The 17232-nt window shown below is 48.0% G+C and overlaps 1 protein-coding gene across 1 annotated transcript in view; it reads right to left on the bottom strand.

The window, feature by feature from the left end:
- The window catches only part of STAB2 (stabilin 2), a 127004-nt gene that overhangs the window by 82069 nt on the left and 27703 nt on the right, over positions 1-17232 (bottom strand). The window contains exons 10-19 of the mRNA XM_036252182.1: positions 17073-17206; positions 15588-15670; positions 13847-13996; positions 12394-12537; positions 11790-11846; positions 11525-11650; positions 7066-7119; positions 6691-6771; positions 4706-4858; positions 1957-2019 (exon numbers count right to left, since the gene is read on the bottom strand). Of these exons, the coding sequence (XP_036108075.1) occupies positions 1957-2019; positions 4706-4858; positions 6691-6771; positions 7066-7119; positions 11525-11650; positions 11790-11846; positions 12394-12537; positions 13847-13996; positions 15588-15670; positions 17073-17206 (1045 nt within the window). The remainder of the gene's footprint in view (positions 1-1956; positions 2020-4705; positions 4859-6690; positions 6772-7065; positions 7120-11524; positions 11651-11789; positions 11847-12393; positions 12538-13846; positions 13997-15587; positions 15671-17072; positions 17207-17232) is intronic.

The raw sequence follows: 17232 nt of genomic DNA on the forward strand, positions 1-17232 counted from the left end.
AGGCTCTTTGGCTCCAACCCAAGAGTCTCATCTTGCTCTCTTCCTTCCTCCTCCTCCTTTGGACTGAGGCAACGTGGGACCGTGGTTCTGCCACATATCAGCCAAGTATTTTATATTCTTTTGCCTTGGCTTCCTGATGACGCAATGGTTGTGACGATAATAAGCCCACTTCATCGGTTTGCTGCCTGATGCGTGCAGAACAGTGGCTGGCACGCAGCAGGTGCTGTGATGCTGGCCAGCACGCCTCCTCCCCCTCCTCTGCATTCCCTGCTCCACAGCCCAGAGCACTCAGGGCTGATGGTTTCACTAAGCAAAAGAAATATCCGAACACCTGTGCCTATTTCATTTTAATGTTTTGCTTTATGAGGTGCTTCACAACAGGGTGGCATTGAAGAGCTCATCGCCTGCCTTTGTGATTCAGTCCAGTGTTGAATGAAACTTCCAGCTGTGAAGTTCTCCCTTAGGATGAACTTAGAGGCAGACATTTCTGTCATCAGCTTGACCCCAGAACGCTTGGCTGTTGCCACCCATAGAGCACATGGCCTATCGATGGTGAATTGTACAGCTGTTTTCCTTTGAGATCAGAACTCGCAAGACAAGCACAAAATAAAACAAACGATCTTCTTTATCTTTTTGCTCCCAGAACCAGCACTAGAATCCTCAATAGACACGTTGAGAATTCAATCACACTTGAAAAGGTTTTGATGACCCTAGTGTCACTTTCTTGCTATTTCTCTCTAGAATAATGCTTGGGAAGACCAAATACGAATAAAGGGTGGCAGGACACGCCACCCCAAAGTATGCCACTTTGGCATGAGGATTATTTTGAGCTAAAAGTACCTGAAAAACAGCAGATACAGAAGGAATAATAGTCTGATCTCTCCTTTTCTTTCTGAAAACTGTGGGCCTCAGCTCAGCGGCCTAATCCGTGAAATGGGACAATCATGGTGATCTTAAGTTTTGTCAGAAAATAAAACTATGTGAAAGGTGCTCTCCCTGTACCAGGAGAAAAGGAATAGCTTGTCACTGTGGACAGGGAGTTGAAGCCAAGAAAAATCTGTACACGCAGACCTCGTTAAAGTAACTGCTCTTCCTTTAGCCCCCCCACATTGTAGATGCGTCCCCTAAATTGCCATTCTTTGTTCAACCTACTATATGAGCATTTGGGTTTTGCCACCTGTCTGAGTCTTCATTCTCCTATGGAGGCTCTCATGTAGATGTAAAAATCGGTGTGCTTTTCTCCTGTGAATCTGTTTTTTTTTTTTTTTTTTTAATCCTCACCTGAGGACATTTTTCCATTTTTTGTACAGACAGAGTGGGAGGGAGAGAGAGGAAGAGAGAGAGAGGGAAACATCGATGTGAAAGGGACACATCGAGTGGCTGCCACCCACACGACCAACCAGGGCCGGGGACAAACTGCAACCGAGGTACATGCCCTTAGCGGGAACCGAACCCGGGTCTCTCCGGACCGCAGGCGGACACTCTAACCGCTGAGCCAAACCGGCCAGGGCTGTGAATCTGTTTTATGTCAGCTTAATTCTGAGGCCCAGACAGAGACCCTGAGAGGGTGGAGGTAAGGTTTTGCCTGCCCAACACAGATGTTGGATTTTATGCAAGAGGGAAAAGTAGAGAAGGAATGAGCCTTTACTGAATGGCTACTTGACTTAGGCACTGTGCTTGAGTTTTTCATCTGTGCTAATCCTGTTGTGGTTGTTATCGCTATTGTTACGTGCAGATGAAGAAAAGGTTAAGCAGCTTACTTCAGGTTAATGAGCAAGGATTCACACATAGATCTGTGGGTTGTCCCCCCCTCCCCCCCAGGTAGCTGGCTAAGTGCTTATCTTATATTGCCCCAATTGGGGTTAATATCCTTTAAGAGGAAGGTAAAAAAAATGAGAAAGCACATCCGTGGGGCTGCTTGGGTGATGTGTGTTTTCATGAAGCCGTCGTACTCACTGTGGGTGTGGAGTTGGTGGGACATCTGCTCCAATGTATTAGGGAACAGCTCACACAAGTGCCCTGGAAGGAAAGACAGTGGGTCAGCACAGGTGTCCCTCTAGGAGGGGGCAGGCGACTGCCCTGTCTGGTCTCATGCTTCCTCCCTGCCAAGGGGTCTGCTAGAGTAACTCTTCTGGCCTCTCTGCCCACCATTGCTGACCCCTCCCCAGAGAAAAGGAGTAAAGACAATGCAGGGGGTTTGGGGAGAAGGAACTGAGGCTGCTCAGTCTCCTCCTCCCTCTCCTTTAACATCAGACAGACCAACTCTGCTGTAGAGAGGCACCTGACCTCAGGGGACACTGCAGTTGTCCACCTGTGCCACGGATGAAGTCTTAGGGTGGAATCCTAGCTCTCCAATGAGCGTAGCAGTAAGGAGGCTGGACAAGGAAGCTCCGCCTTCCAGCCTCCTGGGCTTCTCGCTCCAGCAGGTAGACCTCGGGGATGGTCTCTCGGGCTCCCTTGCCCGCTTCTGATTGGCCTGAGCCAGTGGGAAGCCCCAGCAGGCTGCTGACAGGTAGGAGGAGGGCAAGGAGGGCATTTCTTCCCTGCTCTGTGTGCTGAGGCACCACCCTGGCAGCTCCCGATGCTGTTACTTCTTCAGCTCTTTCCACTCTCACTGGGTTCAGGCAACTTGACTCCCCTCTTGGCCCCCACTGTGACCCAGTGGCCCTGCAGCGGGAGTGACATCCTGCCATTGCCCCTCCCTGCACCCCCCAGCATAACTTGTCTCCTTAGCCCTGCCCATCTCTCTGTAGTAGCTTCTTCATTAAAGTCTCTCCATTTGAAAGCTTGGGATAAATTATTTCCTGCAGGGACCCTAGACCCTAACAAGTAGAGAGTGCTCTTTATTAGCCTTTAAAATATAAAAAAAAGAGGACCCCAAATCCAAACATACATGGCCAAAGGCAGCTGTGAGTTCGGCCTGGTGAAAACTGAGACTTCTAGAAGGTGCCAGGAGCTTCTAATCTCTGCTAGCCCTAAATACTTTCCAGAGAATGCATCTGTGCTCTTAACAGACAATCAAAGCCACCCTAAACCACGTGGAGCAGACAGATTTGACTTTAAACCCAGAGAAAATAGTAGAAGACTTCTTTCTAAGGGAGCGACTGGGGGGCTCTTTTCCCGATCTAACCAAAGTGCTTTGGGTTGTGGTTCAAACCCACAGCTTGATCCTGTTCTTTGGGGGAGACGAAGAACAAACTTTTGAACAACCTGGGACTAGAAAACCTGGAATTTAGAGCTGCCCTTGTTCCTCCACAGACTCCCTTCCCTGAACTTGAGTGGCAGCTGCTCGGGGTGGAGGAGCTCTGAAGAACTAGTTATCGATTCCTGTTAACTCTCTTCTGCAAAGGCCCTGTTTCCCAAATAGTTTTATTTCTGGGCCAGGGGATGACAGTAATTTCATCTGGCCTGTTCAGACCTTCATTCTGGCCTAAGTCAGGTGAGACACCTGCCAACATGTGTTTAAAGGATTGAACCAAACGTCAACCCCTGCTGGGGACTGGCTGGGGAAGTGACCAAGTTTCTGCCTCTCTTCAAAAGTGGTGCTCAGAGTTGAATCAAGTCCCGCAGGTGGCATGCGACCGGCACAGGGGACTCGTACCACCATAGCAACCTAAAACATATCAGAGTTGTTGCATTAATTTAGAAATCTCACAAGCTTTGTCAGGTACTCAACTAGTATTTCCAGCCTTCATGACCGGAAGAGGAATTGACACATTTAAATCTATAAAAACAGACCATTATTCCTTGTTTAATGCCCGTGCTCCAAGGACACTAGAAGGACAATCACTGAAGTGTTATTGCAGTGTCCCAAAAAGAAATGCCCAGCCCTATTATTGCGGTGACTTTGGGGTTGTTTCCATGGGAATGGAAAGATCACACGTAACAGCAATGTCAAGATTTGGGGTGCTCTGATTAAAACCAGCTGAGCCCCCAAAGGTTGCCATGGAAACAGGAAAGGCCATTGGAAGGTACACAAATTCATAGGCAAACAGAAAGCTTGGTATTGGAAAAGAAGGACAGAGAGATGGCTGACTGGCTAGGCCAGAGTTCCACCCGGGAAGAAATTCTATTTGCAATATTCAAGTCCCTGGAAGTGCAGTGGGTTGAATAGTGTCCCCACCAAAATTTATGTCCCCCCAAATCTCAGAATGCGATCTTATTTGGAAATGGACTTTTCACTGCTGTGATTAGGTAAGATGAGGCCATACTGGATGGGGGTGGGCTCTAGAGCCACCGACTTGTGTCCTTATGAGAAGAGAAGGGGATACACAGTGAGACACACAAGGAAGAAGGCTGTCAAAGGCGGAGGCAGAGACTGAAGTGATGCAAGGAGCCCAGGACTTCGGGAGGTGTCAGACGCTGGAAGAGGCGAGGAAGACCCCCCCCCCCACCCCCCAACCTTCAGAAGCAGTATGCTCTGCTACTACTTCGAGTTTGGACTTCTGGCCTCCAGAGCTGTGGAGAATGCAGCTCTGTTGCTTTAAGCCACCTGGGTTTTGGTGATTTGTTACGGCAGCTCTAGAAAACGAACATACCCGGGTAGATTCTATCGCTGTGGGAAGTCCCCCCAAGAACGTTTAGTTCACACCTGCCCTTCACAGAGACAGAACCCCCCTAAACGAGGCTCCTTAGAACTGCGAGGGCTGGGAACTTGTCTGCGCCGGGGGTGTTAGGGACCCTCTTACTGATCTGGGTTTCTTACCAGCTTCATCTCGCTCTTTGTCTCGTCACATTGGTGGGGCAGAATTGGGACGATGGAGGGAGGGATTAGAACTCCAGTCAGCGTGTAAATTCGGCCGTTTTTGGCTGTGACTTCAAGTTCTTCCATTGCCACCTCATTTGCCAGAATCTGCCCCTGGAAAGACGCAATGACATCTCTCGTTCTGTCCTGCAGGAACACCAGAGGTCCCCTGGCAGGTCCGAATAGTGGCGACCTCCCCAGACCTTCAACTCCGCTTTCAGTGAGTGGTAGCTTGCTAGTGGAAGGGCTTGGCCGGCGGGGAAAGACGCATCTGTTAAACATTTTTGACTGACACCAGGCAAGGATGTCCTTGCAGAAACGATCCTTGTGGGTGCCGGACTGGGGAAGAGGTATAGCGATTCCAGCTCCACAATATCTCTGCTATGACATCTTGGGCAAATTACTTTACCTCTCTGTAATCCATTCATTCAGATACACTTATGGACCTTGTGATACATCGAGAGAACAAACCCAGACAAGTTCCTGCTTATGTGGTAGCGAAGGGAGCAGAAAATGAACGAACTAGTGAAGAATTCTGACCTCCACTTTCCCCCTGAGTCTGCTCCCCCTGCAGATTTGTGGCTGCTCAGAAGTCAAAGCTCGGGGGTCATTCTTGGCTTCCTTTCTCTTTCCTCCCAGCAAATCCATCAGCAAACTTTGTTAAGTCCACCTTCAAAGTACCTTCAGAATTCAACCTCTGAGTTACCATCATTCTTCTCTGCGTTATTGCAATCGCTCACCAACCAGTCTCCCAAAATGCATGTCTGATCACGTCATTCCACCGCTTGAAATCCTCCAGTGGCTTCTCATCTCATTCCAGGTGAGAGCCTGTGTCCTTACCTTGAGTTCCGAGGCCCTGCATGCCTGGGCCCCGCCTCTCCTTCTCCCTCCGACTGCCTGGACCCCCTCCCCCACCTCTCTCCCCTGCGCTCCGACTGCCACCCTGACTAGCTCTCCCTCAAGCAGCTCGGCGCTCCTTGCTCTGTGCCTTTGCACTTGCTGCTCCCTCCTTCCGCAGTGCTCTTCCCCTTCGCGCTGCTTCTCCCTGCACTTCCTCCGGGTCTTTGCTCCTAGGTCTTCTTCTCCCTGAGGATTTCTCGGGCGCTTTGCCTAAAAAGTCAGCCCCATCTCTGCTTTCCATGCCTCTTCCTTGCTTTGCAGGGTTTCATCTTGGCACTTACTGTTATCTAACATGTGACGTACTTTACTTATTTGTTTATTATCTAGTCTCCTATTTAGTAAAATGAAAGTTCCCCGCAAACAGGGACTTTTGCCTGCTCATCGGTCTACTTTCAGGACTTGACATGGTATCTGGCACATAGTAGGAACTCAATAGATATTTGTTGAAAGGCTGAGTGGTCATCATCATCACCATCAGCAATGAATCAACAGGAGACATAGTCTCTACGCTGCCAGACTTTTGCTGATATTACAACCCCAGGGAATTAGCTGAATAATGCTGCTTTCTTTGAGTTTCTTAGATCAGTCACGTTGTCTCCCACCTCAGGGCCTTTGCACATGCTCTCCCTTCAGCCTGGAGCTCTCTTCTGCTCATCTCTGCCCAGGTTCACTCTACTCGTCTTTTGAATCTTAGCCAAAGCCTCCCCTTCTCACTAACCGCTGGACTCCCAGACTTGCTCAGACTCCTGTTGCAGGCTCTCACAGTCCTCTTAATTTCCACTAATTGGCATTTATTACAATTGTAATTCAATAATAAACTGGTTGCTAATTAGTTGTTTAAAGTCTCTTTTCCTTGTTGGGATGGAAGCCTGTCTCTTTCCCTGTAGCTGCTCAGCAGGCATTTACTAGAAGAGGCGACACACGAATGGAGTAATCGTAAAGGTTTGAGCCCGAGTTCGTGTAGAGGTAGGATGCCGGGAAGAGTCATCACAAGGGGAGGAAGAATGCACGTAAGCCACAATACCAGCGGTGGGCTGTTCACCTACGTTGTCGGTCGTGTTGAACTGGATGATCTGGTTGGCCATGCTCCTGATGCGAAGGGTCGGAACGAGGGTGGCCACTTCCAGCTGCAACGAGAACAGCAGACAGAGACCTGCTCACACAGAGCCCTGCTTTCATAAAGCCTCCCAGGAACGAACAACCTGCACGTTTACGACCTAAGTGATGGGAGCTTTGATTGATGCGTGCTTGTGGCTTTGAAGATTTCTTTGATAGCAGGCTTATGATTCACGCCGAAGGGTACACGCGAATGACAGAAAAAGGACAACTCTCACCTATTTTCTAACATCAAAATCTTGCGGATTTAAGACTAGGTTAGGTATCTGGAAAGCAGGGGAAAGAGCAGGAAAAGCGGAGCCTACCTGGGTAAATGGGACGATGTGGTATCTGATCAGTTCCAGAAGCTTCCAAGATCCCTGCGAAGAAATGAAAATACTTCTTCATACGATGAAGAAAACATCCCTCTCCCCTTGTGGGAAGCTCCTCAAATGACTCTGGACACTTAGTCAACACAAGTAAGTAATCTGCAGTCTCTTCATTGGGAAGGCCAGGGTGTGAAGAGCCCCATGGCCAATAGCTCACACCCACTGCATGCCCCACTGCATGCCCACTGCATGCCAGCCCTGGCGGGGCTGTTCTGCAAACAGGAAGTGCACAGTTGTTTCATCCTGCCAGCAGCCCGGGGCGGGGCACCATTGACTCACTGCGTATGTGATAACATCGAGTTAATTCTTAAAATCTTTACCCAAGGATATTTTTACACTTATCTTCAGACAGGGTGGGAGAGAGAGAAGGAGAGAGAGAGAGAGAGAGAGAGAGAGAGAGAGAGAGAGAGAGAGAAACATCGATGTGAGAGAGACACATTGATTGGTTGCCTCCTGCACTACTCCAACCTGGACCAGGGACGAACCGCAACCGAGGTACGTGCTCATGGCCGGAATCAAACCTGGGACTCCCTGGTCTGCAGGCCGATGCTCTAACAGCTGGGCCAAACTGACCAGGGCGACACCGAGTTTTAAAGACATGTCCAAGGTCACAAAGCTTCAGGCTATGAGCCCAAGAATCAGCCCAAGCTCCCAGTCACTCTGCTCGGGGACCTCTCTGGATGCCCAAGGCTACCTTCTGGATTTTCTAAGACAGCCTTAGTCTATGATTCTGCTTCACTCTCGCCATAACCATGGACTGATTATGAAGAAATAGCCAGTCTTTGTCTGGATCCTCTGGTTAGGACACTTGCCCTTCTGAGCTCCCATGGTACGTGGTCATTTCTCCTGTGAAGCCCTTCACAGGATTTCTCATTTTCCAGAGAAAAAAGAGGGTCTTAGGACTACAAACAGGATGAACAGACCCGTAAGCGTGTCCTGAAGATGGCATAGAGTTGAGCCCGGGGACCACTCTTTTTGGGGAGAGAGGTGGTGGCAGCGGAGGTCTGTTGCAGAATGTTGCAACCTCCCAGCTGAGCCCGAGCTTGGAGTTACAAGCATCACAGCCCTTGAATTCTGCTTAAGAGGCGCAGCCAGTCACTAGGTGAACGACCACCCATCAAGATTATAGTCATGCCCAAGAGGCTGACCACTCTAGGGATATGTTCCAACAGCGTGAAGTCCCAGATCTGAGTTCCATTCACCCAGACTCCTCTCTGCAATTGGCCTTGGTCCCTATGCCAGAGGAGTCCCCTGTAAGAGGAGTGGCCACATATTCTGGTTTGTCTGGTACCACCCTGGTTTACATTTATGGTCCTGCCAGTGCCAATCACTCTCAGAATTGTCCTAGTGTAAATGGTATATTATATGGCTTCCCATAGCGATAAGTCACTGGCATTATGTAAAGGGCACAGTTACCAAAAAGCATGTCTAGTCTCAGCTTCACCTGCAAAATCAAGGGACTGGTCTGGACTCCTCCCCACCCTCTTTCTACGTGGAGGACTTTCTCGACGGGTGATCCACTTCCAAAGCCTCCAGAATTAATTGGTGTTGGATCCTTTTTACAGGAAACGGGAGAATGAGAGGGATGAAGGCACTGACCAGTATTCCTCCCGCCACTGTGTGTGCCCGCTGCCTTATCTGGCTGGGCCACTGTCCCGTTAGTCACTGCAGCACAGCTCACATGGACAGGACGTGCGTCCAGGGGCTGTTGTGTGGAGGAACCTTTTGGGGAAGTGTATCCTTTCCCTTAAGAGGACATTCACTTCCTGCCAGCTGCCTTAGGTAACAACAGTGACAACAACACACCTTTCGGTGCCTGAGACAGTGCTTTTTACCCAATTGAATGACCTTGAACTCTGCAAGTCCACTTCCCTTTGTCCCATTTAACTTGTAAGGTATTTGAGAACTGGCGATGGCCAGTCTCTGCCCCTCTGCTCTGAAATCCTGTCTAGTTCAGTGATGAAGTCGTAAACTGGGGCTTATCATCTGTGGGGATGGGATGCTTTTGGGACTGAAAATCTTCTTCGGGGAGAGATAGAAAGATACGCTGGAAAGAAAACATCCCAGATGAGAACTAGAAACCACTCTTCTAATGAGATCAGTTTGTTTTCCATTTTATTGGTGTAGCTGATGGAAATTTCACTGTCTCCAGCTGAGGTTCTCCTTGGAAGATACAACTAAAGGATGCTATGAAGATGGATCGAGACAGAAGGAACTTCCCACAGGTGGAGGAATTTTAACCCACACAGACTCTGCACCCTAGAAAGAGGCAGAAATGATTGCTCTGTTCCTCACCTAGAAATTGAAGAGGATAAAGAGTTCATGACTCAGGACACAGAGACTTGCAGTTTTATATTCTTTGTGGGAAGAAAAATGTTGCCTTTGAGAGAAAAAAAAAACCATTGAGAGCCAGGAGCAGTGGTGTGTTAGTAAATCAATTCCACGGGGGGAAAATAAGCCATGATTTATAGCGCTGGCCGGTTTCTATGGTGTAAGTCACCACGGGCTGATTTCAAGCGACTAATGTGATCTCGGTGAAAGGAGCTGGGAAGAGAGGCACATGGCCCACTCTCGAGAGCCTGAGTAACAGCTCCGGACACCAACTGGAATGAGGTAGGAGAAAAAGAAGAACTTTCTGAGCAATGTGCTTGCCAGGAAAGCAGGGAGGCTGATTTCTTTTCTATTCTAGTTAAAAGGTTTTGTCTTAACTCTAAATGTACCTGAGTAGGTGTCTGAGGACTCCTCTATTATTATTTTAAAAAAATCTGTATCAGGAACTCATGCACTTGGAGAAGCCATATAATCTTAGGATTTTAATAATCTCCCTGGGGAGCAACATTACTTTTTTAGCTTTAACATTAAGGATAAGTGTGAATTCTAAACAGAGGTATAACAGTTTTTCTTTTGCGATGGCTAATTTTCAGAAAATTTGAGTGTGAATCATATGTTTAAAATAACATCCTATTTTTAAGACACCGGGACTATAGCATTTTAAATGAAAACCTGTCGCAAATCCTTCAATACGTTGACCAACTGTTTGCAATGTAAGGGAGATTACCTTCTGATTTATCTCCTCGATGCAGATCTTTTAAATCCAAAGATTTTTGAAAGTATGATGCCCTTGTAGTACCGGAAAGTAGTCTAGAAAAGGATGTATCCCTGTGAACCTCTACCAGGGGTGGAGAACCTTTTTTCTGCCAAGGGCCATTTGGATATTTATAACACCATTCGCGGGCTATACAAAAGTATCAACTTAAAAATGATTTTGCTGTATTCGGTCAGGCTAAGTTGGTGAGGTGTGTGATGTTAGCAGGTATTGATTTCACAGGCCTTATGTGGCTCGCAGGCTGGACGTCCTCCGCCCCTGCATCTAAACCATACACACAACAAATTTCAGGGTTCCAGAAACAGTGTGGCTGGGACTACCTGAGTTTAAGTTGATGCTAACCAAAATGTCTATTTCTGGGCCTCATTCTAGTAGCATTAAATAAGAATGCTTGGGAAAGGTTCTGGAATATGCCTACTTAACAAGCTCCATAGGTGATTCCTAAGCATATGAAAGTTTGGGAATCATTAACCTAAAAGATCTGGATCCTCCCCCACCCTCCTATGCTGTATAATTGGCACTGACTCATATGAGGTCATAGGCAGTCTTGCCCCATTGCCAAGACGGTGGCATGATTTCAGGACACTGGAAGAAAGCGGTGGCCCTTCCACTACTTGACATTCTAATGAACACAATTCCATAACTAGCTATTCTTCTCTTCACTTTAAGGCTGTTATTTCTGGGAGCAAAAACACTTTAAATGCCATCAGTCATTTACACCTTAGTGTGAAGGAGTAAAAAACAAAAAATCTCCTTTCTAGAGGAGAATGTGAGAGAATTGAAGGCTTATGGTTTATAAAGAGAGGGTTATAGTGGAGAGAGACGAAAGCAATCGAAAGGAAAGTCTGGAGCACCTAAAAACAACATTTATGCATTTTAAATTTACCCTAGACTTGGCTCAGAATGGCCTACTTTAGACCTCATTTTCTACATGGTTTTAGAGGTGTAGATAACTTAAAATATTGATCTTGCTACTGAGAAATATTAGAAGAGCCAGAAAATATCAAATCAAATTTAGATTTGGGTTTGCAAATAAATTTTATTTCCTGTGCCCAGCCGGACTGATGGGTCATGGATACTTAGAACTCCATGGAGGAGAATGAAGCCACAGAAACACCAGGTTTAGATGCAGAGAACTGTGATTGATTAATGATATCTGTCTTGGTTGGAGGACAGGTTGTGATATACGTGCTACTTACTTGCCCTCCCTAGTTTACACAGAGCCTGTGTGGACACAGGCTGGGGCACTGCTGCTGACATAGTATCAGCAGAGAGAGTAGGGTACAATACCTCTGGAGAGAGGAGGTAGTCAAGAGCGCCATCCTTCATGTTATCCAACGCTTCATTACTTGGAACAAAAATGGTGTATGGTCCACCAACTCCATCCTCTTCTAAGGCTTGTCCCACACTGGTTTTCTGTGATTACGAAATAAAATTTTATATCTGCAATGATCTTTGAGTAATTCCTCATAAAATATTTATCACTGACACACCTGCTAATTTTACAAAGGTCTGGGCATAAAACATTTCCTAGAAGTTCATGAAAGGTACATACCTCTAACAAAGATCTGAACTTGCTGTATCTTGGTTGTAGCATTGTCATTATGGTTTGCTAAAGAGAGACATTTTGTTTAAAAATTAGTTTAAAAAAAGGTGTTTTAGGAAATAGACACCCTAACATTAATAGATGGATTCCAGAGTTTGTGTGTGAGTGTATTAAAAAAAAAAGACCTGGTCAACATTGTACAAATACTTCCTGTTGTTACTGAAACAGTAGTTCCGACCTGCACATTCTGAAATATCATTTAGCCATCATCAACTAGGTCAGAGGGAATCAACACTATCTGAAGGAAGACTGTCCTCCTCCACAAGCACGAGGGGTACATTTTCAGTGGTCACTGGACTGAATTGTCAGTTGTGGCCATAAAAAAGGCCCCAACATCAAGATCATCCCTATATCTGCTGCCTGTCTTTCTGCAGAGGTATCCCAAATTCTGCTGAAAACAGACACATCATCGCATCGTCCCCATGGTTGGGGTCCTGGTAGAAATGAAGGACAATTGCATACTGCTGGCATGCCTTTCCTTTGGGATGTGACTCTCCATGGAACAAAGGAAGATGGATTTGGGTCGACGTCTCCTTTAGCTGAAATATCTCACCTCCGTGTTGCTCTCAAATGTGGGTGCCATCTTGCCCATGGCTCTGTCGAGAATGTGCAGGAGCCCGTTGGAAGCTATTATGTTCCCCTCGATAATTTTTACCTTCTTTTTTCCTCCATAGAGTTTAAGCTTCAGTTGATTGTCCTAAAACAGCAAGGGAAAAATAAAATAAAATTGTGGCCTTGAAGGAGTGAGAAGTCCTGAGTCCTTGGGTCCTGCTGTTTACTGGCCGCGTGATCTTGGGTAGGCTGCTCAGCTGACAATGGGGATGATGGTGTCTGCGTGACTGACTTCCCGTGGGTTCATTAAGATTAGATGAGATAGACAGCTTGTGAACTCGCTGATGACTGTCACATGCTACACGTGAAGGCATTGTAAGTTTTCCCCAATAGACTGTAAGCCCCCAAAGGGCAAAACTATGAAATTTACTATAAACACATCATCTATTTTAGTGTCTTGTACAGAGAAGGCACAACAAAAATATTTGTGAGTAAATAACAGAAGCTAACTCCTTCTTCCTCCCATGTGGCTCCTACAAGTTAGACTTAGTAAATACTCGTTGAATGAATGAATGAATGAATGAATAACGAATGCATGTCCTTGGGAGAAAGAAAGCCATATCTACCTGTCCTTCCTTCCTTCCTTCCTTCCTTCCTTCCTTCCTTCCTTCCTTCCTTCCTTCCTTCCTTCCTTCCTTCCCTCCTTCCTTCCCTCCCTCCTTCCTTCCCTCCTTCCTTCCCTCCTACCGCCCACCCATCCTCACACACAGTACAACATACTGGTTAAGGAATCGGGCTCTGGAGTCAGACAGACCAGCATTGAATCCTGGCTCTGGCAAACGTCCTTCGCAGGGCTGCTGTGAATCTTAGCACAGATGAAGATTTACCCTAGTTCCCTGCATAGAGTAAGTGCTCAATAATCTATCGACTATTGATATTTGGTGACACGTAACCATATAGTCCATAACGCACCCACGCACATCCTCGATTAACTATGCCTACCTCAGCAAAGTCACTAAAAGAGTTACTTATGAGCGGGGAGGAGGACAGTTTTATTTAAAAAACAAAACAGGACTAATGGCGTTAGGAAAGATGGACTGTTAGGCTGGCGAGGACGGACAAACTCCAGCATCTAAAGCAAACCATCCCTTTCCTTTACAAGAAAAACGCTGATCTGGCTGTGTGCCTGTCCTTCCAGGGACAGGCTGACCACAAACCTTCTCCTTCCTGCTGGCCCTTGGTTTCCTTGAAAACCAGTTCAGTCCAGAGCACAATCAAGCACTTTGTAGCTCCCTTCTTATAGCTGTCCACCCCACTCCTACCTACTCTTTCTGGTGTCGCTCTCCACTTCTTCCTACGTAGGGAGGGTCTTGGACAGACACAGAGAGAGCCAGCTGTGGGCGCTGACTCAGCGGACAGTTCCGTGCTGGGGTGAGCATCAGAGAAACCCTCACCTTCTCACCACTGAAGACCTCCCCCGACCTTCCCGTCAAGGTGTAGAACGTGTCTGTGCTGTTCAGACGCTCCGTGTTCACCTGCCCAGCGATGATGTGGAGCTTCACGAAGTACTGAGCAGCCTTATTATCCATCAAAAGCTCTTTCACCTAAGAAAAGAGAGCCGTTCCTTCAGTCTGCGTGGTTGGAAGGAGCACACGAGGTCTGTGGTTCCGACATAGACTTGTTCTTCAAAGACATCAAAGTCTGTGCACGCTCCCTCGGGTTTGGGCTCTTTCCAACACAGATGACTTTCCCTGAGCTGGGCTGCCCCGGGCCCAGGCCGCACAGGGGAGGGGCTGGCGAGCGGGCGGTGGTGCAGAGTATACCCTCCTGGCAGGGAGGGGCCCTGGCCTGGAACCACAGCCGCGGGAGCACAGCTCTGGGGCCCGGAGGAGCGGGGAGGGTGGTGGCACCAAGGACTCACCCAGAGCCCAGGAAGTGGATGGAAATGAAGCATGAAGTTAGGCGAAAAGAGCGGGTAGAGTGGACCAATGAAGCTTTTGAACAGTGAAATTCAGATTTTAAAAATCCATCAGACCCAAATCTATATTTTTTTAAAAGTATATTATCAATAATCAAGCAACAGAGATTTTTGAGTTAACTTTGTGTCCACTGAATCTGTACCTTAAACAAGAGACCACGTGCAAAGTGCCCAGCCCGGAGGCATGCAACATTTCCCAGTCCTCCCCGGAACGAGAGAAGGGGGGGAAAGCCCCCAAAGGTGAGTGGTAGATTCAGACAAATGGTGGTGGCATCTTGGGGTGAAAGAGTCTGGAATTGCCTGGGTTTTAATTCATTGCAGCAAAAATCATCACAAAACATCTTAGAATAAGATAAACCAATTTTATACAAGTCAACATGCCACTATCTACATCAAACCAAATCTAACTGTTTGGTGCCGTCATGATGGGACACACCCACCAGGCACTGTGTGTGTCCCTCACACTGGATCACATGATCTCGGACAACAGCTGCCCATAGGGAAGGCTAGTTTTCTAGTCTCCCCTGTCACCGTTACCATGTATGATTTCTTTTTTTAATCCTCACCCGAGGATATTTTTACATTAATCCTCAGATAGAACTGGAGGGAGAGAGGGAGAAAGAGAGAGAGAAACATCAATTGGTTGCCACCTGGACAACCCCAACCAGGCTGGGGACGAACCGCAACCGAGGTATCTGCCCTTGGCTGGAATCGAACCCTTGACTCTTTGGCCCGCAGGCGACACTCTTACCACTGAGCCAAACTGGCCAGTGCACCATGTGTGGTTTTAAAGAAATAAATACCCAGCTAGTGCTGGGTAAGAATTAATTTAATTCTCCCTGTGGGAAGTGAGCATTCTTGCATTATGCACATCTTATTAGTGCATGACTGCGGTTAAGGACCCTCGGTGATTACCCTTGAAGGGATAAAAGCTGGAAGGGGTTCGGAGGGTCTTGAAGGGAGCTGGCAATGGTCTCACTGGACACCCAAGTGCATTCACTTTGTGACAGTCCACTGAGCTGTGCCCTTTCTGTCAGGATGTTCTATTCCACTGGGAAGTTCACCAACACATCGCCATCCTTATCGTCATTAGGTTTGATTTTAATGCTGGTTTGCTGCCTTAAGGAAAAGAAGGTACTGCCTACTAACATTTCTTTGTTACTAATTCCTGTTTTTTTGTATCAGTGTCTTGGTGTAGGTTTATTTTAAATACTCACATCGGATCCCTTCAGTCCCTTGTCTGTCGGCAACAGCACAGTGAATGGTCCCAAGTTACTGAGAGGCCAGGCATAGGCGTTGTCTTCACAGTCAAAACACAAAGAAAACACAAGTGGGTCAGTAAAATCAGGCAGTGGTCCTTGTGGCCCACTGAGACCCTTGGCTCAAGAACTTCTCTGTGTTCAGTGGCTGGTGCAGGCCCTTTGTAAACTGGGAAGCTGTGTAAGAATGTAAGGCGCCCTGACACCATGGCCACAAAGCTTCCTCATAGTGGTGCGATTTTTCCCGTGGCCACAGTCTTGGCTTCAAGGACACCCTGCAGATTCTGTGGCTGGTCCTGTTTTCATGCCCCTGGGGAAGCTGGGGCAGGAGAATGAGCTCTGTGCTCTCACACAGGAGGTGTGTGTGTACCCGCACGTGGTAAACGTGGCAGCTGAGAGGTTGACCAATGGGCTCTGTCCAGGGAAACGTTCGAGGGCCCTGTCTGCAAAGGACACTCTGTCACTCTAGTCTGCTCTCATTTGGTATTTTGCGTCCTTTGAGGAGGCTGTGAGGAGCCTGGCAGATTGCGCCCGAGCCCCGAGGCGTGCCAGGCACGCCCGGATCCTCTCTGGGTGCCTCCGAAAGAACAGGGCGTTTATGAAAATCATGTTACGATCCATGCCAAGAACGTGGCCCTGACCCATGGGGACATTTCTCTAGCTGTGCTCTTTCTGGAAAACCATTTTTGGTGACTGGCAAATGCAAGCTACTGATATCTAAGGCTTCTGTTGATTGGTTAAGTCTGTGCTACTGGCCGAATTCGTGTTTCATTGAAAGTCTTGTCTAAGGCTGCAGTCAGCTATCGTGTCTGAGGCTTAAGGGAGTGCGGGGAAGGATCTTGAGGGCATTTGGAAAAGCAGGAGGGTGTTCTGGGCCGTCACCCTTCCTGGGGGGCTAGCGGAGAATGTGTCACTGCAGACAATTAGTGGTGGGGGCCAACGGCGCTGAATATCCAGCAATGTGTGAGCTGTTCACACACAATCACGACCATACCCCAGATTCAAACAGCACCTCCACTGAGGAGCACAGGTACTGACTCAGGGGCTTGCCCACTCTCCATGCCCCATACTACCTGCCAACGTTGTTTCATGCCTGAAAGACCCGTAAGGTCAAGGGAAAGAGGCTGACCCCCATCTCCATATTGGTCGTTCCCTTCTCTCAACGTTGTTGTAGACCCCTTGATCTATGGTGACCCCGGGACCCTGTCCTCAGCGCTCTGCCTCTCAGTTGTTGCATTGCAGGGTCTCTTGGCACTAACTGCGATCTCCTTGGGAACAGCCACCTGCCCTTTGCTTCCCACCTGCGTGACCCATCCTAGAAGGGCAGGTCCCAACAGACGGGCCTGGCCTTGCCTGCCCACCCTCTCTGAGTGGTTGTGTCTTGCAGTTGCCCTGGCCTGAAGGTGACTGCCCTTCGCGTGGAATCTGCACCGGACCACGTACCCAGGAGCGAGATGAAAGAGGTCAGCCTTCCTTGCCATTTTCCTCTGGGCTCAGTGTTTAATTCTCTCAGTCGCTCCATGATGTTTCCGTAACACGTCGAGCCGTCGCCCACGTAACCTTTCTGGCAAATGCACCTACGCAGGGGGTGAAAACATGTTCT

This window comes from Molossus molossus, unplaced genomic scaffold, assembly GCF_014108415.1.
Source record: "Molossus molossus isolate mMolMol1 unplaced genomic scaffold, mMolMol1.p scaffold_m16_p_10, whole genome shotgun sequence".
Classification (NCBI taxonomy): Eukaryota; Metazoa; Chordata; class Mammalia; order Chiroptera; family Molossidae; genus Molossus; species Molossus molossus.